The sequence below is a fragment of the Molothrus ater genome, chromosome 2, assembly GCF_012460135.2.
Source record: "Molothrus ater isolate BHLD 08-10-18 breed brown headed cowbird chromosome 2, BPBGC_Mater_1.1, whole genome shotgun sequence".
Taxonomy (NCBI): Eukaryota; Metazoa; Chordata; class Aves; order Passeriformes; family Icteridae; genus Molothrus; species Molothrus ater.
Genome location: NC_050479.2, coordinates 110,208,733 through 110,236,463, shown reverse-complemented (window position 1 = coordinate 110,236,463; position 27,731 = coordinate 110,208,733). Strand labels below are relative to the sequence as shown.

The 27,731-nt window shown below is 38.2% G+C and overlaps 1 protein-coding gene across 3 annotated transcripts in view; it reads right to left on the bottom strand.

The window, feature by feature from the left end:
* CADM2 (cell adhesion molecule 2) overlaps window positions 1–27,731 on the bottom strand; it is a 586,546-nt gene that overhangs the window by 116,838 nt on the left and 441,977 nt on the right. For all 3 annotated transcript variants that reach the window (XM_036384807.2, XM_036384819.2, XM_036384813.2), the window contains one exon: window positions 1,270–1,422. In XM_036384807.2, the coding sequence (XP_036240700.1) occupies window positions 1,270–1,422 (153 nt within the window). The remainder of the gene's footprint in view (window positions 1–1,269; window positions 1,423–27,731) is intronic.

Genomic DNA, 27,731 nt, shown 5'->3' with positions numbered 1-27,731 from the left:
ACAAAATGAAAAAAGGCAGGAATCCTAAACTGTGCAGCTTTCTCTCTTGGAAGGTAAGTAAATGATGTTGGGAAAATTTCATGAAACCCTCCCCTAAAATGAAGGTCAAGCTTAAAGGACTGTTAAGGATCAAGCTACTTTTATTAATAAATATTGCCTAGATATTTTGGGGGTTTTCTTGTCTTTGTAACACCTATGTCCTTCTGCCATTTAAAAGGTCAAACTGGTGCACTCCTCAATAGTTTAGATCATGAAATGCCTCTCTACAGAAAGAAGATTAAGAATAGGCAGTCGCTATTCCAGAATATTTTGCTTTGAGTGGGTACTTTTTGTCCTTAATGGCAAAGTTGTGAAGATTTTTGTAAAATAGTCTCACAGGGACTGAAAGGGAGATGTATTTCATATCCTAAGCACAAAACCAATTCCCTAGCTGGATTAATGTGAATATTACTGCCACAGAGAATATCTTACATTAGTTCTATTAAATTCAACTGTCTGCCCATCCACATATAAAAATAAAACAAAAAGAGAGGCAGAGTCATGTTCAGGGACAGAAAAAAGGAAAAAAAGAATAAAAATCAATCTCTAAAATCATATAGCCTCTTAGGTTCGCAGGTGTGTTTTAGTGAACTATAGCAATTTTGGCTGATTGGGCTACTGACATTCAGAGAATCATATAAAGCTTCGAGCAGAAACTTTATTTCCTGGGCATCTCTTGAAATCTATTGCTTTTCTATGTGTATCTATAACCATTGGGGAAAACAGCAGAGCACTTAGAGGATAAAGCATAAAAGAAGCGGCAAACCCAGTGAATATTTGCACTTTATAGACCAAAGAAAAAAAGAGAAAGGAGAATGAGCCAAAAAAATGCACAGCTAAGGAAAAATGATAAAGCTCTAAAGCTCGTTTTGATTTCATGCTTTCTGATTTTCTCCCCTTTGCCCTATCCAATAGATTGTCAGGAGATGAACACATGCACCTTCTGTGCACTGGTGGTGCTCGGGACGTAGAGGTTATGTCCATTTTATGGAGCACTCGTTCCGTGGTGTTTGTGTGCTCCCTAACTCATTATCCTGCCACGCTGCAAACAGTAAGAGGCATGTTATTTTTCAGCCCAGCACTATGAAACAATAAACATCAGGGGAAACCAGATCAGACGTTTACATTTATCTTCTGCCAAGCCTTAGAAAAGTTCATTCTTATCATAATTTGCCAGAGCCTGAGGAGTTTAACACTTGCTTCTTTCTGCTCAGCTCAGTGTGTGCTTACCGAGGACGGTGAGGAAAGCCTTGGAAGTTTTGACAGGCATGGTGAACAAGGAGCAGGTGTACTGCCCTTCGTCCGACAGGGACACGTCGCTGACACTGATACTCAGCTCGTGCCACGACGCTCGCACCAGCTCGATTCTGTTGTCCCTCAGAGCTGAAAAACAACAACAAAAAAATTGACATTACTGTTGGATCCAGCATGTGAACAAAGAGTGGGGTGCTGTACAAGAGGCTCCATGACGATTCCTAGGGAAACCAGGCCCTAGAACACAGGGGTGTGGACACAGTGGTCTATGCAGAGCACTTTGTTTTCTCTGTGGAATAGAGTTGAGCAAGATTTTGGGGGATGAATTGAGTGATTTTTAACATTTATAAACCTAGAAACTACAAGATTTGAGTTAACTCCAGCCTGCCTCTAAAAATCCCAACAATGACTACGATTTCTGCCCTCTCAAAGCTTTGTTCAGTGTCTAAAATAAATTCTTCCCAAAACCAGCCTGTTTTTCATGTATTTATAGATGTAGAGAATCCTGTATCTTGCCCTGCATCCTGTATCTAGCCCTGCCTAGTTTGTCTACAGATTTTTCTCATGTCCATTACTACTAATATTGAACTGGACTATCAGATTTCTAAAATTCTGGAAATAATTATTTATTTTTTACCACTAGACTGAAAGTTCCACTTATACATGCATATGTAGTACATTTAACAAGTTGAGGTAATTGAATATAGTGGCTTTCCATTTTTGATTATGAATAAAAATATGATCTCTTCTGTTTGCATGGAAGCAATGAGGAAGAAGGAGAATGTAGGTTCACTTAAATTCAAAATGTCACTTTAGTTAATGATTTAAAATTGAAAGTATTTTAGAGCCTATACTCAGATTAACCTTCATTTTCTATTGAAAAACTGACAAAACATTCCCAAACATTCTATTTTTTGCAGTAAAGTTGCTTCAGGAATCTGTATATGTTATCCAAGCCTTTCCATGGCATAGAAATACTAATATCATAAGTGAACAGATACTGTAATTCTCCTAAGCAAACAATAAAAAAGCCTCTGTAACTCAGGAAGTTTAGGTGTATACCTCTAGATTGAAATGTCTGGCCTGATAGTGTGTGAAAATTCAGTCTATTTTTACAACAAACCTCTGAAAGTCAAAAGTAAAATGGGACTATGGTATTTGTCAAGACAGTTGCACCTGCATTTCTGAGAAGAACAAAGTTGTTCAAGTCCCTAATGCTGTTCTCTCTCACCTCTTTCTAAAGTCTCCAAAGACTCTTAGATTTTTCTAGTATACCTCTTCTAATGACAAAAAAAAAGGAGTTTTATTGTAGTTCTTTTGCTACTAAACCTAGATGTTTCTGCCCAATTGCTGTCCAAGTCGATCCAGGTAGATTTACACCAAAATAAGAAGATACAGTGAAGAGTCAGCAAAAGCATCACTTGAATTTGTCTTCTTCTAAGGCTGCCTTTTAGGTTTGTTCTCACCAGAAAATTTCAGCTGAATTTGCTGATTATTTCAGGGTAGGCCAGCTAAAGCTCAGCTGCTTCTTCTGCAGGGTCTGAGGACTGAAAGGTGGCAGCTTAATCAGGCATAACATAAAGGCATGCCATGAACTTCAAGGAACATCAAAGGGACTGAGGTTGTGTGTAATGGACACATCCCAAACAGAACTGATGTCATATGGCCAGCCACAACAAGAAAAAAAAAAACCACCATTATTTAGTTTATAATATCAAGTCTATTTAATGATGAAAAGAGGAACAAGCTTAAAGGGGAAAAAGCAAGCAAACCAGAAGCCAAAAAATGCAAAGCTGACAGAACAGCTGAGAAAAACCAGCTCAGGAAAACAAAAAAGCACAAAGAAAGCATCTACCAACCCCAAACAGCAGCAAAGCTGATCATTGTGGCTTTAGCAGCCTAAACTCCTCACAATAGTGAAGCTGTTGCTATCTTTGACCAAGTAGATGGGGACTCAGAATTCCTTTCTCAGCTTGTCAATTCTAGTCAGATGCAAATGAGCAGACATAAGAATTGTTGCTTATTTCATCTTACTGACCTTCCCAAAAATAAAAAAAAAAAAAATTAAAAAAATTATTCAAGTTTTTTTTAACAGTTTGATCACCACCACACCTGTTTATATAATTTGGCAAGAGCAGAAAAAATGGAAAAACAAAACAGACCAAAACCAAAAAGTATCTCAGCGCTCCATAATTTGGAAGTGGCGATTTTTTTTCCTCCCTGTAATCTGAAATTATTTAAAAAATAATCCACTTTAGCATCTTACATAGTATTTTACTTTGCTATAATTTTCAGTTGTTACTGCCTTGTGATAAAGATTTTATGAATCTCTTGAAATATTTTCCTACAGATGGGACAACGTGTAGAATTTCATGCCCTGAGAAGAACAGTAATGAATTCCACTACAGCACAACTGGCCTACAGATGCCAACAGCACATCATTTTGATCCTACAATTGAAATACAAACTGTTTCCATCAACTACATTCTTACTGCTCCCCTTCCTCACCTCTTCCCCTCCACACCTTTTTTAACCTTTGTAAAATATAAAAACCTCAGCTCAGTCAATTTTGTGAAAAGCTGGTAAAAACAACCACTGGTCAGGAGATGAGATCAGATGTTCCATGTTTCGTTACGGAGTGGATTTTTATCGAAAGAACTGCAAGAAAGTTTTGTAACGGAAATATCAACCCAGCCTTTGCAATAAATGCTGCAAAGAGCACCAACATAACACTGCTTTGCAGGAAAGCTGTTTGTCAGAAGCATTTTTGTAAGTGCTGGGTTTAAAAACAATTATCTCTTCCATCATTTTCAAACCTGAATATTTGTAAGTTTCCTGTCTACGCAGACGACAAGCAAACCAAATTTTACTGCTATGGCTCAGACAAAGTAAGCACTTACACAGAGACTTTTTAGAATCTTATTTTTAAATTGTACTCCTGTTTCTATATCCTCATCTGTTTAGAAATATACCAGTTTCTCTTCATGCAATTGATAGTTGTGATGGATGCCAGAACTGGTTTGTTTCCATTTTCTGTCTTGGGTACATTTTGCTTAAAAGGATGATGGAAACAACAGCAACAGTGGAGAAACCAGGGACAATTCTAGCAACCCATGATATCCAGGCATTGAGAGTGAGTGGAGCAGGGTCTTGCTCATGGCAGAAAACCTTGCCAAGGCTGGCTGATGAAGCAAAGCAACCCACGGAGCCTGGACAGAAGGCAGCCACTGAAAGGTACCAAGTGGCAAGCAGCTCCACCACAGTAGTTCAAATAAAGCTCCATAAAGTAAAATACAAAATGTTCTATCACATTTAATTAGCACTTTAACACAAAAAAAAGTAGAACACTGCTCTTTTGGAACCTTCTTAGAAACTCCTTTCAAAAAAAAAATTCACTTTTTTAGAAGCCAAACAGACCCTTCTGGCCTCTTCCTGGGGATTTTAACCTACATTGCTTAATCATTATCCTATCCATAGTTTGCATACCTACAGAGATACTATAAAAAGGAAAAATAAACAGAATATTTATTTGACTTCTGGGAAATACACATATGTCAAAAGCAGTAACAGAGAATACCAGCACTGGCATCACTTTGCTGGATTCTCATGTTGCAAGCTGTTTGAAAAATACAAAATGCAACAAGAAATATAATTACATAGTAAATTCCAATATGCCCTAGGTACATTACTTCAGTTTTCTGTAATTCCCAGGCACATATGATGTAGTTAATTTGCAAGGCATGAAATAATTATGCATAAAACACTTGTTCCTAAGCAGACACACTTCATTTATTTTACCTGTCATTCTCTTTTCCTGTGGAAAAGATTTCCTTTCAGAATGTTCTCTGACACAGAAACAAGCAACCTTGATAGTTTGTATAGGTTAGGTAATTATGAGTAAGAGATACAGTCATGTATTTCAGCTGCATTAATTAGCAATTATTGAGACTGATGACCATCACAATAAACTGGCCTCCTTGTTCACAAATACTGCTGTACTTTATTTTTGGGAAAAAAATAATAATATAATGGTCATATGTTACCAAAGAGAAACCCTGCAACAGGAATTATAACAGAGAGACAAAGGAACCTTAGAAATTTGCCAAAATGGAAGAAAATACTCCACATTTCATACCATGAGGAAAAGGCAGTAAGGACCTGTGAGACATAGTAGCCACCCAGCAGCATCTCTAATGCCATTTCATCTAAAATGACCACATCTTTGTAGTATTTTGAGTGATGTATTTGAGGAATGGGGGAAAAAACAAAAAACAAAATCCCAAAATTCTCTAGAGTAATTTGCTGATATTTTGAGAATACTAACTTGACATATACTGTCATCCTGGGATTCACTCAACAAAATTTTCTTCTTATGCTGGAGCTCTTCCCTCTCTTATGGGAATAACATAACCATTAGTTGGAGCCAGAAGGATTTCTGATACTCTACAGGTCACGCTAAACTCCCAGAATTCTAATATTTATGAAACTGCAACAATCCCTCTGATTTTCAGATTCCAACTTTCTGAATGCTGTACCATAATCTGAAAGAGATTTAAAGGGATTTAAGCTGTGTTTCTGGGTATACTTGAGAAGGCCTTTTTTCTTTGCTCCTTAAGAATTCAATATACCAAGTTCCCATAGGATGATCTACAAAATTTGCTTGTAGTTGTACATCAACCACCACCACCAGAGGAAGAAAAAAGAGAGACAGAACGGGAATATATGGAACAAACCAACTTAGTATTGTTATTTAGTGTCTTCTAAACATTCACATTTCCTTAAAAAGAAGGACTGATACATAGTTATTCTATTCATACCTAACCTATCTTGTCCATATTTGCAAGGTATCTGAATTCCTAAGACTTTAAAAGTTCAGTTGTTTTTCATGTGGAAAGAAAATCCATTTCCTTCCTCTTTCATATCCAGTCATGCAAGTTGATTACCTTCATGCAAGTACACAAGGGTGGCAGTGTGATTTTTAGTAATCCCATGTTTTCTATTTCTACTTTAGCACGTGCTGAGACTGTTTTTACCTCTTAGTGGAGGCAATTCTTACATGTCCACAGCACAGCATTTGTGAAGCTATCACCTTTTTCCCCTGGGACAGATGTCCTCAAACTGAGTCTACTTTCACAGGAAATGCTAATGTAGAGGGAAAAGAATTAGGATTTTCTATGCAACCTGTCAAATTGGCTAACATATGTGCCATTGGTGTCCTTTAAAGGTGGCATCATTTATAGGTAAAATCAGTGGTAATCACATAAACTGAAGGTTGCAATACTGTGGAGGGATCTTTGGCTAATTGGCTGTGGAACAGTCTGATCAATTTGCAGATGCATGATGGCTTTTCCCCCATTAGGAAAATGATTAATAACACAGATGAGTTCAAACAGACATTCCAAACAGTGTCTTTTACAGTTTTCAGTCGCTTGGATGCTGAGAACACATCAATATCACTGAATTTTTAAACCCATTCACGTACTTAATAAATTTGGGGCATACTGAGCTTCATAAAAGGTATTAAGTAAAAGTTTAGAAATTGAAGAGCTATGTAAGAATCTTGGAGATAGGTTTTACTTTCAAAGTATTTGGTGATCAAAAGGAAGAAATAGTGGGGTCAATAGAAATATACTTCTTCCATCTCTAATCACCTGGCTATCTTCTGCTTTATGCTGTGGCTTGCAGTCTAATAAGAAAAGACTAGATTGTTTTCAGCAGAGATACACTGCTGAAATATTTGACTATGTTATTTAGAGAGCAATGTTGAACAGCAAGCTGTTTCCTCCTTTTTAAATTTTTCAGAATTTTTGCATGTTGCATAATGCATCTGCCAAAGATATGCAGCAAACTCCCTTCATCAGGAGAGGTGCTGACAGCCTCACTAAGAGAGGCATCTACTCTGGGCTTGCCTTGAAAAGGCCAAAGCAACTGGGGACTCAGAACCTGCCTGTACAGACTTATCTATTATTTATCAGGGCGCACAGCCTTAGATGCTTACGAGGAAAACCCAAACAGAAAGATAATTTCTTCGGTGAAAAAACAACGATTCTCTGTTTCCTGCAATCTGGATAAAATGAAACAAAGTTTAAGGTGACTTACAAGGACTTATGATCTTGAACACAGCTGCTGAGCTGAGGTTTCACCAACTGTTGCCAAGTGACAAACGGAGGCCAGGATGACTACATGCCCTTCATGGATGGAATAAAGAAAACTTTCCTGCATGGCAGATTTTCTGCACTGAGCTACTTTTTCTCTCACAATCATGTTCTGTATTGGCTTAATTTTCAGAGCACTCAAGAAATTTGTGCTCTGAAGAAAAAAGAAATTTTGCAACATGCAAAAAGAGAGGAAAAACTTGCCATCTAGGATGTTTGTAATGCATGTTTCTTGTATTAAAGAAGCAGTGAACTTATTTTCTTCTTGTCTTTTGAGAATCATAAGGATGATATTTATTGTCTGAGAAGGACTGAGGCCTGACTCTCTTTCCCATAAGAAATTTAAGTTTCAAATCTTTGCAAAGCATACAGGATTTGAACTATGAAGATGCTTTACTGTTTTACTGTGTTAGAATAATATTTAACCGTACCTCCAAACAATAAAACAAAAATCACATTAGTCAGGATGAAACATTGTCTTTACAAGGTCTGTTCATCTGGTTCCTTGTTCAACAGGGAATTACAAGATTTCCTATTATCCTAATGCAACTGGACATGTACCACAGCACAGTAGCCTAGAAAATATTTAAAAACCATACTTCTCAAATATACAGCTGCAAAGCTTAAAACTGCAAAATGATCTGGCAAGGTTAGAGATGGACAGAATTAAAACAAATGAGATTCAATAGATAAAAGTAATTGGTAGTGTTATGTACCAAGTTAGAGATGAATGTTTTGAAAACAGTAATGCTGTAAAGGAGCCCTGAGGATTATAGAGGAAATTATTTAACTATATGTTCAAATGCAACACCACTCTAAAAAGATGAATCCTATTCTGGGTTTTACTGAGCCTTGCAATTATGGGAAAAGAAAATGCTACAACATTCTGAAAAATAGCATACATCACACTGTGCCGTATATTGTAAATTACAGACAGAAACAGTCTCTCAGTTGGGAAGAGAATTTCTGAAGGTCTACTGATGGACTACTGCTGCAAAAATAATACTAAGAAAATGATAATAATACAATGGAGAGCTGTAATATGTCCACATGTACCTAAGGAAAGACTAATAGAAATTAGAAATTATTTTTTTTTCTATATGCTTCAGGTTAAATGGGACTTCACTGTGAGTGAGAAATGTTAGATAATGACTTGATTGAAGTAGAAGTGAGAAATAAATACCAATCCTCTTGCAAGCTAAAACAAAGCTTCACAGATTTCCAAGTTTGTCCTTCTGCAAAGATCAGACCAGGCAGTTTTTCTTCAGGCTACCGATGTTGATACTAATCAGTGTGTTAAAGACTCCTGACCAAGGCAGAGTTAAGCTTATGTAGGTATTAAAAACTGTCTGGCCAAACAGCACAGAGCTCTACCAAGGCCATCGATGTATTTTAAAGAACATCAGTTCTATAATACTCTTTTTCCTTGTCAAGGGACTGCTCTTCACAGTCACTGCTGGTGACCTTCACGCACTGGCTTTAGTCAGCTTTGAATGAAAGGACTCCTAAAGGACAGGGGGCACAGAATAACTCAGCCAGACTTCACACTTTTAGCACTGCTGCACAACCAGGTTCTATTCAGGCCTGCCCAAATGCAATGCATTTTTTGTGTGTGTCTTCAGCTGACCATACCTCAAGGAAGCTGAATTTCCCTGACCTTGCAGATGGTGGCATTACAGTTCTGCCTATTCACTAGCTAAGCTTAATGATCCCATGGCACTGGAAGAGTTTTTAGCGGCATAAATATGACTCTACTCATGGTAGAGTCATATTTATGGTTCTGCTTCATATTCCTTGGAAAGTCAGTCTTCTAATTTCTAAAGAGTGCAATCCTGTTCAAATATATGATTTCAGCAGAAGACGGAGAGACTTTCTCACCTTTTGATATTCTAAGAGATTTTTCCCTACCTGAGAACAGCTATAACATGCCCCTGTTCTTCCTGCACTTCTTGATCATGTAGATACAGAAATGAACATCATGCCTCCTGTAGCAGATGGCTATGTTGGCTACAGATGCCAACACAGGAATGTGGACATTCCAAACATTAAGCACTCAGGCTCCCTAAACTCCTGCTGCAGCCAGTGGAGCAAGTCATCTTCCTCCAGTGGCCAGTTAAGAACAGGTCACTGCCTTGAAAATATTACAGAACCTGGACAAAACAGCCAAGAAATCATCAATGATTGATGAATGTATCTGCAATCGACCTAGCAATTGATCCCAGTACCAATGAAGAGTCAAAGCCTAATGTATACATCAATACTGAAGATTTTAGTGCTGTTAGGGATGACTCACATGTCTCACTAGGAGGGAATTGAAATATGGAAGGAAGTATCAGGAGACATCCGAAATTAGTCTAGTGCAATTCCAGGGAGGATTCCAGAAAGCTCTTTGATGGCTGCAACATCTTATATGATAGAGCCCTTAAAGTTTTATGATGTCTCTCACACAGCTCAGCAGCAGAAAATCTGTCTCTCCACCACAAGAACACAGATGCTCCCTCTTTTGTGGGATTTGTCTTAGTTTTCCATATGCAGATGTGCTGTGAAGGAGCCTGTTAGTGAGAAATGGTGTCAGAAACAGATAATTAAAAGATTGGAGCCTCTCTCATACAAGTTGAGGCTAAGAGACTGAGGATTGTTTAGCAAGAAGGTCAGAGAATCCCGGAGTTAATCCAAATTCAAAAGAAAAAAAAACCAAACTGGCAGCAGATCTAGACCTCTAATATTCATAGGAAATTGCTCTAGAAGAGTCAGAGAACCAAGCTGGACTAGATGACCTCAAGAGGCCCTTTCCAATGTGAAACATTCTGGGATCTTGTCATTCTGGATGTTTTTGGGCTAAAAAACCTGCATATCACAAAATACATAAGTGTGACCAATCCTGAAGTGCCAACTAAAAAGCCCTTTGGTAGGTTTCACAAAGATTAATCTTCTTTTTCTTTTCCTCAGCATTTTTCTCCCTCATGGAGGATGTGGATGCGAGTCCCTATGAAGAAGAGGCTGCCAGTCTCTCCCCTCTATAGTCAATGGGGGAAAAAAAAACAGAAAAAAACCTACAACAAAAGAGAGAGAGGCAGATAAAAAATAACTTGTCTAGACTAAATTTAGTTTGTGTAAATGCACTTATTCGGGAGCTATATTCCAAGAATATGGTGACACAAGTGCAGCAATAAAATGTTTGGAATCCACAGTGGTGGCCAGATATATTCACCAAGTACTAGAGAATATTATTTGGTAAATAAATAAAAAGAAACACCTGACATATGACAGCATGCCAAGTACTGATAGATACACAGAATAAAAAAAACCAACTCTACTGTGAACAAATGCATATATTTACCGAACAGTAGATACTGACAATAACAGATGTGTGGAGTCCTGTTACCATTGGTACTATTTATCCCCAAGATGTGACATTTTTTTGGGCCATTCACATACACCAGATACATTTGAGTATACCAGAATAAACTTGTCCATGCTTAACACGTATGTCTAGACAAAAAGCAGTTGAATGTATCTTGAAATTTTCAATTAAGCATTTATTGGAGAAATTTCCTTTTCTTATGAGTTGGGAAAAAAATGGTTGTTGGTTCTTTCTTGTTGTTTCTTGCCTGTCCCTTTTGCAGTTCAAATTGTAGCAAGAGGTAAGGGACAGAAGACATTAATTTGAAAAAAGAAATATGGACACTAACACCCATTTATAGCTAGAGAATGCTACTAATCCTTCCCGTTTGCAACAATTAATTATTATTATTGGTTCTCACACTTTGTTTAACTGATACAGTTTGAAGACTCACTAAGAAAACACCTAAACTAATGTCTTCAGTTTGCTACCTGTGAAAAATAGATTTGCACATCATCACTGTCATATGAAAGGAAGCAATTAATAATTAAAAAAAATGCAAGGAGTTCTTCCAATAGTGACCATTTTTTATGGCTAATTTTTATATTTTTAAATATATTTAATTCTTTAACACAAACTAAAGATTTTGTATTTAATTATTTTCCCTTGTCACAGCCTTTAGTATACTCAATACACATTTATTTTCAAACAGAAAATATTTTTCCTGCCTCACTGATCCTTTCCTTTCCTCATTTTTTCATTCCTCTTACTTTTCTTCATTGTTCCTTTTCTTTGAAATCTTTCCTGATCACACACATAAGTGGATCTTGCCCATCTTTGGAATAGACTGTCCTTTACTCCAGTTTTTAATCCATCTAGTCTCTTTCTCTTCTCCTCATCAAGCTTTAATTGATAAAAAACTCTATTGTCGTCTATATTAGTAACATTTTTCCTATTTTCTGTAGTAAATAATTTCATTTTCTCTGTGTACTAGACAGGTTCTCTGTAAGAACGAGGCCACTGGAAAAAAAAATTAAGAATGGGCTAAACCAATTACATATACAAAATACATGAGAAATACTGATCAGAAACTCTTTAAAAGGCAAGAGTACATCAAATTAACTTATTACTTTATATTTCCAAATATAAACTCCCAAGTACATTTTATCTGTTGCAGAAGTTCAAAAATGTAGCAATTGTAAATTTAAATTACTTTACACTTATCAGCATCCTGAGCTGTATTAGGAAGATCATTGCCAGCAGGTCCAAGTAGAGGATCCCTGCAGTCTCCTCAGCACTGGAGAGATCACACCTCAAGTGCTGTGCCCAATTCTGGGCTCACCCAGTGGAACAGAGCCAGGGTGACACTGGAGCAGGGCCATAAAGGCAACATCAATCATTTTGGTGGGACCTGAGTGCCATCCAAGCTTCCCTATCACTCCCCTCCTCAAGTGGACAGAGGAGAGAAAATATAAATGAAAGGTTCATGGATCGGGATAAGGACAGGGAGAGATTGCTCAACAGTTACTGTCATGGGAAAAACTGACTTGACTTGGCAAAATTAGTTAATTACCAATCAAATCAGAGTAGCCTAAAGAGAAATAAAATCAAATATTAAAACACCTATCTTCCAACCCTCCCTTTTTTCCAGACATAATTTTTCTCCCAATATTCTCTTAACTCCTCTTTCCCAAGAGCACAGAGGAATAGAATGGGGGCTGTTGTCAGTTCACATAGTGGGTTCAGTGCTGGCTAATCACCAGTGCACTCACTAGAATGTACTTACTTATTTCCTGCTGTGATATAGGATTAGGAGAAAGGCAATGCAGGTTCAAAGCTTTAAAAGGGTATAAAGAAAAATTTATTAACAGTAACTAAAAGAAAGAGTAATAAGAATCAGAACAAAATCTTCAGGACACTTCTCCCCCTACAACCTTTTCTTTGCCACTGACAATATAAAGAAACAAAACCTAAAATTTCAGTCAGTTTACCACCTCTAAAATAGTCTTTCTTCAGTTCATTTAGGGAGAGAAGTCTCTCTTGTTAATGTTATGGAGCTCATCACTCAGTGTTTGTGCTGCTGCTTCCTCCTCAGGGGGAGGGCTCCTCACACACTTCTGCTCCAGCATTGGAGGTAGTCCTCCACAAACTTAAAACTTAATCGCAGAAAGAACTATGGCACTGTATTTTACAAGATCCCAAAAAGGTGTAAAGTTTCCAGCTTTACATACTCAAAATCTGACTGGACATGGTCTGGGGCAATCTGCCCTGGTTGATCCAGTTGGACTGCATGATCTCCAGAGGTTTCTTTGAGGATTCTCTAATTTATAGAGCTTTTATGTGCATCATAATACTACAGAAAAACAAACAAACAAACAAAAATTTCTCAGGCATTACTCTCACCTTTTTTGGCATTGAAATTGCTTTTGTATAATTAAGAACTGATACCCTGCAGAGTACTCTGCTGAACTGTAATAAAGAAAAATGTTTGAGGACTATCCATCCATAGAAATTAGTCTTACCTGCTACAGAAAAAGTGTTGACAGATTAATGTGATCAACTCTGGAATTGAGCGCTGTTCTGGGTAGGCCTTCCCACAGACAGGTCTTTTTCCAGAATAAAAAAGAATTTTAAAAACATTTGATTGAATCATTGAAAATCTTTCTAGATAGAACAATAGAAAGTGAGAAGGTGAAGAAAAAGGAGCATGATATCAGTCTGAGTACACACAGGTGAGCTCTCATATGCTCCAGGATCCTGTGCTATGGGGTTGTCATCTGGTCTGAGCTGCTTTTGGCACTTGGAGGATATACCACAAGCTTGAGCTTCCCAAGAGAACTTCTGCATCAACAATGAATTACAGCATCATGGACAGAAATAACAACCACCACTGAGGTTTGGAAGCTCTGGCAACTCAAATCTTCAAATGCTGACTTACTGAATACATTTTTGAACTCTCTATGCTTGAATAGACAAGAATCATAATGCATTACTTTTATTTCCAAGAGGTCCATTCAGAGATTAGGAAAAGAAAAATTACATTATACAGAACTCAAGAAACCCTTGCTTAAAAAGCTGAATAAAAAAAAAAAAAAAAACCAAACAAAACAAAAAGCCAACACAACCAACCAACAACTTTGTAGAAAAATGCTCAGAGCTAATTTCTCTAGTATCTCCTACATTTTAAACCTCCTTCGCAGATTAATTTTGTCTAGTTGAATCCTAGAAAGTATCACCAAACGGACAGATTAGAATTAAACAATCTACTACCACTGCCACCAATAAAATAAAATAACATGAAATAAAATTATAAAACTGTTCTTGCACAGAATACTTCAATTCTATAAATTTAAGAATAGCAGCAGATTTACGTTCACACACAGGTGAAGGGTAATCAGAGCCATATGGATTAACACTAACTCAAAGGCACTCTAAAGTTGTATAGGAGACCACGGGGAGCTTCCTACTGTAAAATCTCCATCATCAATTTTGCACCAATAATTAGAGAGTCTGCAATCAGGTTTATCTCCAGGGAATGAAGACAAAACTTTATCCTCAAGTGCAAATCCATCTTCCTAATTCTGCCGGCAGACATAAAACAATAAGTGGATTAAAGCCAAAAAAAGGGGCAAAAATGCCTTTGTCTCCCCCAAAAGCACTTTAGAGAATAAGGCTCCTTGGAGACTGCTTAAATTCAGAGGAAGGGGAAGGGAGGGGAAGAACTGTGGGACTGCTTGAGGATCTGGCCCAGGTGTGTCTATCTAGATCCAAGACAGACAGCTACAAATGAGGCAAGATGAAACATTTCTGACTGCAACAGACAAAGTAGGATGGGAATGATGATTACACTGCTCTGCAATGGGGATTGCAGTAGCCAACTTCTCTGAATGTAGGAGCTGATAATCCATTTTAAAATTAAAGATATATTGTTCCCTGTGAAAATGAAATCAAGGACTCGACTCTGTTCTCTCCCATTACAGAACAAATCAGGTAATGTAAATCAAGTATCATCTTGTAAGGCGATCTCTACTGGAATAAATTTGACAGCAGTGACAGACGTGTCAAAAAGCCACTACAGCAATACCTAGGAGGCTCAATGGCCCTCTGAACTATTATTTGGTCTCTGATATTTCTGGCAATTTATTAAAGAATGGCACCTAGCTCTAGCTGGGGAGGAACTTAACACCAAAAAAAAAAAAAACCTTCAGCAAACAACAGAAACATGAATCTTTGTGCCTAAGGAAAACCTTTGGGCTCTGCTGAAATTCTTCAATTATTCAATGACAAGTATCTAGCTGAGTTGTTGAGCTCAAGTCTCTCAGAAGGTGCAAATGCCTCCAGGCAACTGCCTGAATTCTCCTGGGTCATTTAACTGTATTGGGAGTGCAGGATGGGTCCTGCTCCTGCATCAGGGCATCCCAAAGACAGTGCTGTTCCACTGATTTTACCCAGGAACTCACCCACCAGACATCCCCAGAATTACTTGCTGGATCTCCTCTGGCAAACTGTGATTGTCCCAAAGGATTGTCCCAAACCCGCCTGTTATTGTCCCAAACATGCGCTGTTACCCACAAGGGCCTGGTTAGACAACCCTGCTAAGAAGGAGCAGATTCCAGAATTTCCACCTCACTTGACCATCTATTTGCATGCCATCACTGCTGGACTTTGGGGCATCTGCTATTTAAAGTCTCCTTTGAAACCGTCCTACTTTATGTGAATACAGACGTTACACATATAAGAATAAAGACATACTAATTGAAGGAAAAAATTAGGTGTTTTCTTGTGTTTCCTACCTGCCAGTTGATTTTTTTTCTTCCTACTGTGAATATTTGCAGTGGCATAGCTTCAGTAGATACAGGTATGAGCAAAATCCATTAAGAAAGTACTAGGCCCAGATGGTACATCATTTTCTGAGAAGACTGATGGACAAAAGGTCTTATTACTGGCTTGCATTAGGGAGTGTGACAACTAAAAGTTTGTCCCTTCCTTCCCACCCCTTAACACTGACTGATCCAGCTATCTGGCCTAGCATCTAGACTAAGCAGCCTCTTCTCTGTGTTTGTTTCAGCATGAGCAAGATCTGACCTGGCTTACATGTTACTTTTAGGGAAAAGTGGAGAGTCCCAAGGAGCACTGAACAGAATCCTTTAGGCTGATGTTGGCTGTCCAGGTATAATTCCCCCTCATTAGGACTTCATAATGTTTAGTTAAGATGTCTTCTTCCTCAGCTTTCTAGCTTTAGAGTAGTCTGCTCCTAATTTTTCTTGCTTTTTTGAGACATTATTAAGAGAGCTTGAATGTATAATCTGAGGTCTGAGGCAGATACTTCCTATAGGTACCTCTGCGTTTTTTTTTTTTTTTTTTTTTTGTGGAAGCAGCCTATGGCTTCCCTTGTGAGGAAAACCAGTATTTTCCAAATGCTACAAAGTCATTAACAAAAGCCAAGTGTTGACTCTTCCCACCACACCTATTTGACTGTTTTCAATAGACAAACCTCAGCTAAGATTCTCTTTTATTTCATCCATAAATGATACAATTAAAGGTAGGTACTGGGCACCAGTCATCAATGTACAGTGCTGAAACCTACAGAAATTCCACAGCAGTTATACATAATGAACTTTCCTAAACAAAGCCTTAATAAAATAAAAACCTAAGAGTCCTTATTGCTTGTAATATTAGTACAAATAATGTTTGAATTTATGAGTTATGAAAAAGTTCTGCACAGACCAGAATTGATGGAGTGCAGAAGATGCTTCTTTTTCTAATTTCTATTTTGGTGTACAGGAACAAAAAAAGGTGACATTTCTATGGCTGAAGTTAAAACACCTCTCCTCTGAAAAATGGATTCTGGTAACATCAACAATATACAATCTATACAGGGTATGTGTATCAACTGAGAGGAAAAAAATGAGGAAAACAATCGTTAAGACAAACAGCAGACTAAACTAAACCTGACAGGCTTGAGTGATGACATAATACCCTCTTACTCTGTGATGGTGACACAAAAATGCCAAAGGACACAAAGCTGTCAGTCTTGTTGTTTATCTTCTATCTAGGACTATTAAAAGGAGGTTGGAGACTGACAGAACAGACACAGGGACAGTCCTAGGCATTCAGTTTGCACTCTGAAAAATGTATTGATGGATTTAGGGGTGGCTTATTTGTTATTGCCTTTTTCTGCATTACCTTTGTGAGCTCCCACAAACTTTCGATATAACTTTCTTTTTAAGCTATCATTGCTTTTTCAAATTCAGTAGTTATATTTGCTGATTTTGCAATGCCATAGTAATTAGGTTTCAGCTTCTGGACAATTGTCCCACTTAGTTGAAAACAAAACTAAGTTTTGCATAACCCCTTAGGTAGCATCATGGTGAATAATGGAATATTATCAAACAATTCTATTTTTAGCTGTCTCAGAAAACAAAGCCTAAATGTGTCCTGCCACATCAGCTCCTAACTACTAAAAATGGTAAGTGACACAGGTCTCTGTAGAGCACAACACTGAAGCAGCACCATTTAATTTTAGCACATAAATCTTGTAAGACAGGTAAAACTACAAAGAGAGGAACAAGGAACAATCTACACAGTGAAGTGTTGGTGAAAAAAAGTGGCTTTTCTGGTTATTTCTCCATTTACTTTGTAAGAAACAACTTGTAGAAAATACTCTGAGATGAACCAAGTATTTTTCAGAGTTCTGCAGAATAACTCAAGGGGGAAGTAACTCTCTGTTATTAAAAACACAGGAGACAACATTTGCAAAATTTTCCCACACAAGGATGCAATGCCACTGAAATTCAAATCACTCTTCTTTATTACTCAAGAACATCATACAATTGAAGGAGGGACCCTATAATGCCACAATGCCTTGCAATCCATTCCTTTCACTGGAGGGGTTGCACAGACCTATACTAGCAAGGTACACCTTTAAGACTTACAGGAGATATTTTCTCTTCTAAAAGCAAATACCCAGGACCTTTAATTTCTGATTCATCCACCTCTCATATAGAAACTAACACTGAGAGGCACAATCCTGAGGAGTGAGCAATCTATTTCCCACTGAGGCTGGCATGCTCCTCTCCAAAGCACCAAATGCGCTCCTGAGAAACACTGAACTGCTTCTCTACTTTGGTTCCTGGTTTGTGGTTTGACCTTGTCTGGAGTCATTTTTACCTCACTGAGCCCATGATTTCTAAGCCCATGCACTAACAGTGGCTTTTCCTTCTATCTACACATTTGCTGTAAAATGTTATTAGGGAAAAGGTAAGGGAACCAAGAAAGGTGGAGGGAGATTCAGTTCTCATTCCAGAGTGAGCTGGAAAACATTCCTTTGTTGACACAGAAACACAAATTGGGTGAGAGTTAACAGCTCTGTTCATCTCCTGGTTGCTGAGTGCTGGGGCAGCAGCAACAAGAACAGTAACAAAGTGTTTGTCTGGAATAGCTGAACTGAACAGGCATTTGAAAACACTTTTAAGTTCCACTGCTGTATGTCCATGTGCTTGTTACTGTGGCATTTGAGATTAATTCAATTCCATTCTCCTCACTGACTACAAACCAGTGCATCCTCCTCTCCCTTATTTCAGTGATTTTGACTGATAATGTTCTTATTTTACAACCTCCAACAAATCATTTTGCTTTAAGGTTGTGCTTTAGCACTATACTTAGCACTGGCAATGCAAGCAGAACAATTCATAAAGTGAAGGACAATCACAAAACTCCCCTCTCTTTCCTGCACTGCACCTGCATCACAATGCAGTTATATATATTTTAATGAGACATGTCAGTGTGCACCACTGTGCTACAGGCACATTACTGCAGCTGTTGAAGTTATTTCTCTCTGGCATCACAACACAGTACCTGAAAACCCCAAAGCTCAGAAATGCACACCCCATCATGTCTTATTACTTCAGCAATGCAGGAAACCTGTCTAGCCACTGAACTGGGCAGCAGGTAACTCCTCCTCCACATCTTTCTCCTGCATTCCACTCACATGTTTCTGGTGACAACAGAGGATTTTATTGTTATTTTTGGTGCAGGAATCTGCCGAAGTTTCAGCCATCTTGTGTTCCTTGGGACAAAGCAAGAGAAAAATATGTGAATAAAACACCTGAGTGCAATAGAGGGGGTTTTAATTTACTGAAGTATGCATTAGCTGAACTGCTTCTTCCTACTCTAGCATAGTCATTAACCTTCTTAAGAGATCAGCAGCTCTTACAAGCACATCCCCAGAAATTTAATGGAGAGACTTCTGCCTTTCAATATAAAGATCTGTCCTTATTTTGTCTGCATTTTTTCCCCAGAAAATAGGTACTTATTATTTTTAATAGTATAACAAAAAACTTTCTGATAACACATTTCAGACTTCTGTATTTCAAACAGAAACATGATACAGCCACAAAACTGTTTACTTCTTTTCTACTTTTCTGTCTGTGACACACTCCACAGTGAAACTTACCAACAATTAAATTAATGCATTTAAAAAAAAACCTGTGGTTTCAAGGGCATCCTTAAAATACTGCAGGAGAGCCTGAAAGCATGATGTCCTTTACACTCTGATGTCAGCCTCCTGTCAAAGCTGCTTTATTCTGACTATGAAAAAATGTGATCTTGACCAAAATCACAATGAATGGAATCACTCAGTCAGAACTACTCAGATGTAATTCCTGCTCTAACACATTGCTCATCATAAACAGATTCTCAGATGACATTGTATCAGTTAAGCTTCTAGCTCAAAATTTTAAGTGCTTTGTTAAAGTAACAATAACAGCTTCTACTATAAGAAATGGAAATTACACTCACAGCCACGTGCAACGTGTCAACAAACACTGTTGAAGAAAACAGCTCTAAACTGGTCTAAAAGGCTTTGAGAAAAATGAGGCATGAACAAAATGCCTAAGAGGTAGGAATTGCACACTCTTATCTCAAAATTTATGCCAGTTTCCAAAGTCTTTGATAAACCTGGGTTTTACCTTCTATTTCAGAAAAGTACATGATGTTTACTAGCAGCCCACGAGATACTGGGTCCATTAATAGAAAAAAAGAGGAAAGAGCTAAAGAAAACATGATTTATTTTTATAACCAAAAAGATAAGTGACATTCTATTCCTGGGAGAGAATACTTAACATAAAGCTCATGGGTCAGGATAAGGGCAGGGAGAAATGACTCAGCAATTACCATCATGGGCAAAACAGGCTTGACTTAGGGAAATTAATTTTACTGCAAATCAAATAATCTGAGAATGCATTTAAAATCAAGTAAATTAACAACACCAGACTCAAAGTAGGGAAAAAAACATTGTAGCATCACAACTATCTCAGTGCTCTACAACTTATTATCTCACAGGGTAAACTCCACAATAATTAAAAAAAAAAAACATCAAACAAGCAAAACCCATCATAATTTAGGATATTTTAAGGACTGGTAGAATTATATTTTTTCTAATAAAAATTAAATAAATTTCTAATAAAAATTGGGAGCCATTTCCAATACCTGGAGCTCCTTGGGGAAAATCTGGACATTCTGGATATTCCATTTTTCCATGGCCTGTACCTAAATATAACTATAAACTGCAATTGCCACAGATGTGCATGGTATTGTTGAATCAGGACAACTCTCTGGACCAGCCATTCTCTGCTCCTCAGCCACACAAGAAACATCTTGTATATGCACAGTCCCAGAGAAGAGTTTCCTTCTTGGTTTGGGCACACCTGGCATCTGAAATGCTCAATATGATGAGAGGGAAGCACTTGGGAAGCAGTTTATTACTGTCTTTGTTACCTGGCTAAAGCAGGTACCACCTCAGAGTGCCCTGTGGATGCACAGGAACTACACACACTGCCAGTGTGGAATGTCACTGGACACAGCAGAGTGCCACTGCATGGGGCTGGACTAAAAGACTCCCCTGAAAGACTTAGCTAGGCTAAGCTCTAACACAGAAGTGAAGGAGACACAGGATGTAATAACCAATAAAAATAAGTTTCTGCATACAAATGTACTTCTTGGTGGTTGTGGCTTGAATTAGTGACCTTTGGAACACCCTCAAAGTAAGGTGCAACAAAGAACACATCAGATATAGGAAGGAACAGTACAGTACAGTCCCCACCAAAGCTGGTTCTGCAGGGAAAAATGCAGTACCACAGGAGGAATATCAGGTCCAGCATGCCACTGATGGCAGGGTGCAGAGGGATCTGACATCAGTCCAGCTGCACCAGCTGAATTCAGCACGTAAGCACAGTCATGTGGTTATACCACACCAAGTACCTGTGCTGGTATTTCTGCACAGTCCTGCCCTTGGCTGCATATCTCAGCTGGTTTCTCTGCCTCCTGATTGACATACAGATATCTTTCAAGGCTCTTTGCAAGGCTTTTCTTTCACTAACACAGCAACGTTGTAATTCACTGTGGGAAATTTCCAAGTTTTTTCCTATTTACTGGGTTGAATCTGATTTTACTGGCACATTGATTGCTGAAAAAAACCCCACAAGACAGAGAACTGCTTTATTCTTGTAACTAATTATGTGTAACCTTGATGTTAAGGAAACCTTTTATTCTTCAGATACTGTAGCATGCCATTACAAAGTGGATTATAATTGTCCAGCAGGACTAGCAAGAGTGCATCAGAATTCACAGTAACGATTTACAGGACCATTAATTGCCTAAATATTTGATCAGTCTCCATCATTCATCTACTGCAATATTTATTTTAGATTTAAGTAGTTTTCTTATGCTCGTTATATCAGCAAATCATATTGGGAATAGTTCTTCAAATAAGTTTTTACAGCATAGAATAAAAAGTGACTCTTATGTCTATAACCAGAAAGATAAAGCAGAAATTATTTTCCATTTTCATTGCAAGGTGATGTTTTTGCTAATCAGACCACCTGAGCCAATGCACCATAAAAGATCGTTTGACACAGGGAATATACATCACAGATAAGCTCAATTACTTTGCAAAGGGGAAAGAAAACTGCTCTGTGAAATAGCAGACAGGTCTCATATTGACCTGACATGAGCAGAGCTGATTGCTACTATTCTGCAGCTCAGACATGGTTGGATTTTACAAGACTTCTGCCAGGCACAGGCAAGCTACCCACTGTAGCAGTGCTAGAACCAGTGTTCTTTTCACTTTTTCCTCCACACTACTGGATCTGGGTTCGAGGGGGGGTTCTAGAGGGCTCAGGCCAAGTTCTCTTCAACATCTTCATTAATGTCCTGGACGCAGGACACACAGGAATACTAAGTTTGCCAACAGTTCTAAATTGGAAGGAGCTATCAACTCTCTTGAGGGCAGAGAAACCTTAAATAATTAGAGATGAGTGATCACCAGCTGTATGAAGATTTACAAGGGCAAGTGCCAGACTGTGCACCTGGGACAGGATAACCCTCGTTGTGTGTATAGCCTGGGGAATGAGGGGCTGGAGAGCAGTGCCATGGAAAGGGCCCTGGGGGCCCTGGTTGATGCTAAATCTGAGTCAGCAGTGCCCTGGCAGCCCAGAGGGACATCCCTGTCCTGGGGGCACCAGGCCCAGCATCACCAGCTGGGCAAGGGAGGGGATTGTCCTGCTCTGGGCTGGGGCAGCCTCACCTCCAGCCCTGGGGGAGTTTTGGGTGCCACAATATAAAAAAGACACGAAGCACTGGAGAGTGTCCAAAGGAGGCCACGAGGATGGTGAAGGGACTGGAGGGGAAGCCTTCTGACAAATGGCTGAGGTCACTGGCCTGTTCAGCCTGGAGGAGGCTGAGGGGAGACCTCACTGTGGTCTTCAACACCCTCAGGAGGGGAAGCAGAGGGGCAGGCACCGCTCTCTTCACTCTGTGACCAGTGACAGGAAACAGCATGAAGCTGAGTCAGGGATGTTTAGGCTGGATATCAGGAAAAGGTGGTTGAACCAGGGATGTGGTCACAGCATCAGCCTTTTTGACTTCAGAGTGCACTTGGACAACACTCCTGAGAACACATGGTGTGAATTTTGGGATGTCTCTGCAAGGCCAGGAGTTGGACTGGATGACCCTGATGGATCCCTTCCAACTCAACATTTTCTATTATTCTATGACCTGGTGGGAGACTAAGATCACTGAGAGCCCTCTAAAACTGACACTAAACATTTCCAACAAAACACTTTCAATCAAAGACAATCTGTCACTATTATTCACATCAAGAAGCATCTTAATCAGCAGGAAGCCCTGCTGCAATCAATTACCTGGCAATTCTTGCCTGTGGCAGCCTTTGGTCCAAGTATGTCACAGTTTGACTGGGAGGGACACCTTCACTCACCTCCTGCTCCCAACGGGAGAATTTCAGCGTAACACATATCCTCAAGGACTCACAGCTCAAGCAGCAGATCCTTGGGCATATTAGCCCCATGGCAGGTAGCTTTGTGCAGAATTTTTGTACTCTAAGGTAGCCTAACTCACAGAGAAGCAGAGACAGGACATGTTTAGTTAGAAATAACATTTATGGGAGCCTATATAGGTATTCATTTAACTGTTTTCTCCTTTTTTGAGCCAAATGGAAGGGAAAAGCACCTTGAGAGGGCTGCAGCATTTTTACTGAGGTTGGGATAAGGGCATCGTTTTAATGAATTATCATTAGATTAACTGGCGAATCAAGAGAATTTGCAAGATCTACCTACTTTTTATCTAAGATGGAGAACTGTGTGATGCAAATGTTTTGGGCCACTGAGGAAGACAGTGCTTAGGAGAAAAAACATCATAAACATGACATTATCTTTCAAACTCCAAGGCACAGTAGACATGCAATCTCTAAGATGGATATATAAATACATAAAAAACCCTCAAGTACTTGTAGGTGTGCTCAAAACAACTTTTTTTTCCTTGAGTTAAAATCATGACTTTCCTAGTTCACATTTAATATTGGTAGCACAGATTTTGCAAGAAATAGTCTTCAAAACACATCTCAAGGGTATACTAGACTATGTTACTTTCATTGAATAGGAAGTTAGTGACATAAAATCCTTCATCAATAATCTTAGAGTAGTCCTGTTCTATTCCAATGCAATTTATGCTGCTCAAAAGCTTTTGAGGTACTTTCTCCTTGAATAATAATGCCTCTTCTTTTTTGCTCTCTCTGGCTGGCACGCCATTTTAGATTTGATAAATCAAGCCTTAAAATTTTTATGATTATTCTAGTTATTTCAAGCCTCCTTTCCACACGCTATTTTCCTGCTTCATGTTTTCATTCTCTTTTCCTTTCTTATGTCACTGTACTTCACAAATGTGCTTTGTTTTACATGGTTTTGCTAGTCTGGTTTTTATTGTGCCTCTTTATTATTATGTTCTGCTTCTTTTATTCCTTTTGTTTTCCCTTTATCTACTTTCATGTCTCTGCACTGTTACAGTGTGCTGAAGTACAGAGTAGGAGCAAAGCCGCCATGCATTCTAAGGAGGGTGTCTGAATTTAGAAGAGGAAGGACTCAGTCCTCATCTGGGCTTTTTTCTTTTTTTCTGTAGTAAAAAGGTAATTACTCAATTGTGCTTTTAGTTTAATTACACAATTATTACATTAGCCTTTCCATTTAATCGCCATTGCAAGGTTTGTAAAATGGTGGTGGCCAAGACAATGATGGCCATGGCTTTCACACAATTTAAATACATTGCACACTGCTATTTGATCACACTAGAGTGACAAGCACATTAGGAGAAAAGATAACACAAAGGAAACAAAATAGTAAATAACTGCATGTTTTCTGGGACACTTGCATTAAAGACATTCCCTGTCTCTCTCTCTCCTCATATTTTCACATGTTCTTTTTTTGCTTTATTTCAATAAATATGTTGAAAATACAAATCCATGGAAATATCTTTTAACAACTGAAACACTCTAACAACTAACTGTTCGTAATTTAAAGTGGAATATTTCAGATGTCAATCAAATTTCTTGTGGTATGACACAGGAAGGAGATGAAGCAATGAATTCAGAGCAATGCTGCCTGCATGAGACACAGACACGGTGACTGCACAGCAAGGGAAGATGCCCAGTCTCCTCCTTTTTATAAGAGTATGTGTCTGGTAGACCTGTGTTAATGCTGAATTTCTTCTTTAGACCTTTAGATACCTTAAAGAATTAGTTTCCTAAACCCACTTCATTTTCAGAATTTGCAAAAGACAACAATTTTCTAATTAGCAACAAAAACAGGAGCAAATAATTTCATGGCAGGTATTTTAAGGAATCTCTATTCACTCCTGTTTTTCTCCCATCTGTTTGGGTTTTTTTTTCCCCAGTCCCTCCTTCCCCCTGCAACATATTTCTGCTCTAAACGGTCTGTTTTTACACATAAAAAACTTGTGTTCATGAATCTGACCCCATGAGTAGAATACTGAGTGGCAAATAATTCACTTCTGTCTGGCTCTGATTTCATACTTATAAATAAAGTAGCAGGGCTTTGTTCTGATTTTTTTTTGATAACACCATCTCAGAGGTACAATTTTACAATCCATATTTAATATACCAAATAGTGAAAAAAAATTAGCTTACTATTCAGTTTATTGAACCATTTCCTTTTTTTTTTGACTGAAGGTTCTTGACTTTTACCTCCTTTTCTAATGATAATTATTTTGCTAATGCTATGAATCTATAGTTCCATTAGAGTGCAAAATAACCATGGGAGGCAAAGTCCCAGTTCCCTCTTACATTTATTAATTTTCTTCAGTCTTTTCAGTTACTCTCAAAATGTTATGAAAATTGACAAGTTTCCTATTTCTGATGATACTTATACTAGCAGTCTAATTACTTCTTCCTGTTCTGAGACTGTTATGCAATTATACTATGCCATGAAAACAGCATGTTCTGTCAAATTGTTCTTTTTGTTTCTTCATAAAATTTTAGTACATTAAAAGTAAGAGAAAAAGCATTGTCTGTAACAGAGCCACAGAAAAAGTGCCAGCTTTTTTTTTTTCTTTTTTTAATATTTGTAAAATTCTTACTAATTAATGAGACCTTCAATTCACTGGAAGATATTAAGTGTATGAAAATAAAATCTTACATCACAACACACAATCTCTGAGATGTTCCCTGCCAATCACATTTGATTTTACTGATTGACTCAATCAAGCACAATTTAATCAGAAATAAATTAAATGTCCTCTACTAGAATAAAAATGCACACTTGATTCTTATTCATTCTCTTATCATATTTCTAGTATCCACAACTGTCTAAGGATTAAGGAGCTCAGTGATGCATTTTCAGCTTATCCTTTGGTCTGCTCTCCTAAATATCCAACATACAAGACACGATGTGTGATAATGGATGCGTTTCTGGCTGATGACACTGAGATTGTAAGAAATGACAAGCTGATAACATTTCCTTCACTCCAGCTATAAGTCTGTCCCTTGTTTTAGCTAACCTTAGCTAAAATGAGGGCTATTTTCTGGGATGAACTACATCTTTAGCCTAAGAATAGAAGGTTTCCTAAATAAAAGAAATGAGTTTGGCAAGAGAATATTTCTGTAGAAAAACACCAGATGATGTTGTGTGGGTAAAATCCAAAATTAAACTGAATAAAACACAAGGAAACTATTTCCAAAAAAAAGAAAAATCTTGAACCAGAAAGGATGCAGAATTCAGTGAAAAAAAAGATTAATTATATTTTATGAATACCCAGATGTCATATTTTTGTGGGCAAGGTCTTCAGGCTCACCAAGGCTGAGTCACCATCCGTGGAGGTGTTCAAGAAACAACTGGACCTGGCACTCAGCGCCGTGGTCTGGTTGGCAAGGTGGTGACTGGTCAAAGCTGGACTTGATGATCCTGGAGATCTTTTCCAGCCTAAATGATTCTGTGAAGATGGTTGTGCCTTTGTCCAGCCTCAGCTAACATCATATTTGGCCTAAGATTGCCCAAAAAACCCTACTCAATACATGACACATTTTCTTGTGCCTAAAGCTCTTAAAGTAAGACGTTGTCAAACCAACAGTATAATCCATGGAAATAAGGTGGAGCTGAGAACAAGGGTGTCATGCTCTCAGAAGAAACGTGCAGCTGCCTCAGGTCACACAGGATATGGTCATGGCAATCTGCATTGGGCTATTACAGGCATCTATCAAAAAAAAAAAAAAAAAAAAGAAGCAGCAGCAGAGGGGCATCCTCAGATGTGATTAGAGAAAACAGTGGAATCACAGAACACTGAATGAACTGCTGTCCTCTAAAATTGTTTTGTGATGAGCCAGCCTTGATTCATTCCATGTCAGCACCTGTCAGATGAATGACACACTTGGGCATTGAGCATTCATGCTTCATGCTGCCGAATGAAAGAAGATGAAAAGGTCCATCTCCATACATTCAACCCCTTCCCTAATGGTTTACCTAATGATAAGTATTATGCATTAAGCAGACTGGAGAATTGAAACAGAGGTGACATTTGATGCATATGTTAGCATCTCCTCATTCTTTTGTTTGAAGTGCTCCAAAAGGCAGGGAAAGAATTAATTCGTTTCATTTTCCCTAAATTTAATTCCTATGTGAGAAATCTCCTTTCATACAAGTACTCTACATGAACAGTTGATTTGCTTGGGACTATAATGAGGATTGCAATTCAGAAGCTCACAGTAACTTTCATAGCTTCCATTCAACAAGTCATTTGGATGCTTGGTCTTAACTTAAACCTTTTCCTAGGTATTATCCAAGACCCAGGAATTCATAATACTCCACTGATGCAAAAATCTATGAAAGACTTGCTACTGTACCATAATCTGTATAACAGCACTGTTTTACTGCACTGAGTATTGCAAAGTATGGGCATTTAACTTCTATGTATTTTTAGCAGCCCTGGCTCCTATTTTTGCTATTAAAATTTTACAAGGAAAAAAATGTGACTATTTGGACTCATCCTTTTCTCCTTAGCCTTTACAAAAATTAAGATAGCTACTACAGATTTGCTTCCAAAATAATGAAATGCCTGTGCTCTTTCATACTGCTCTTTCC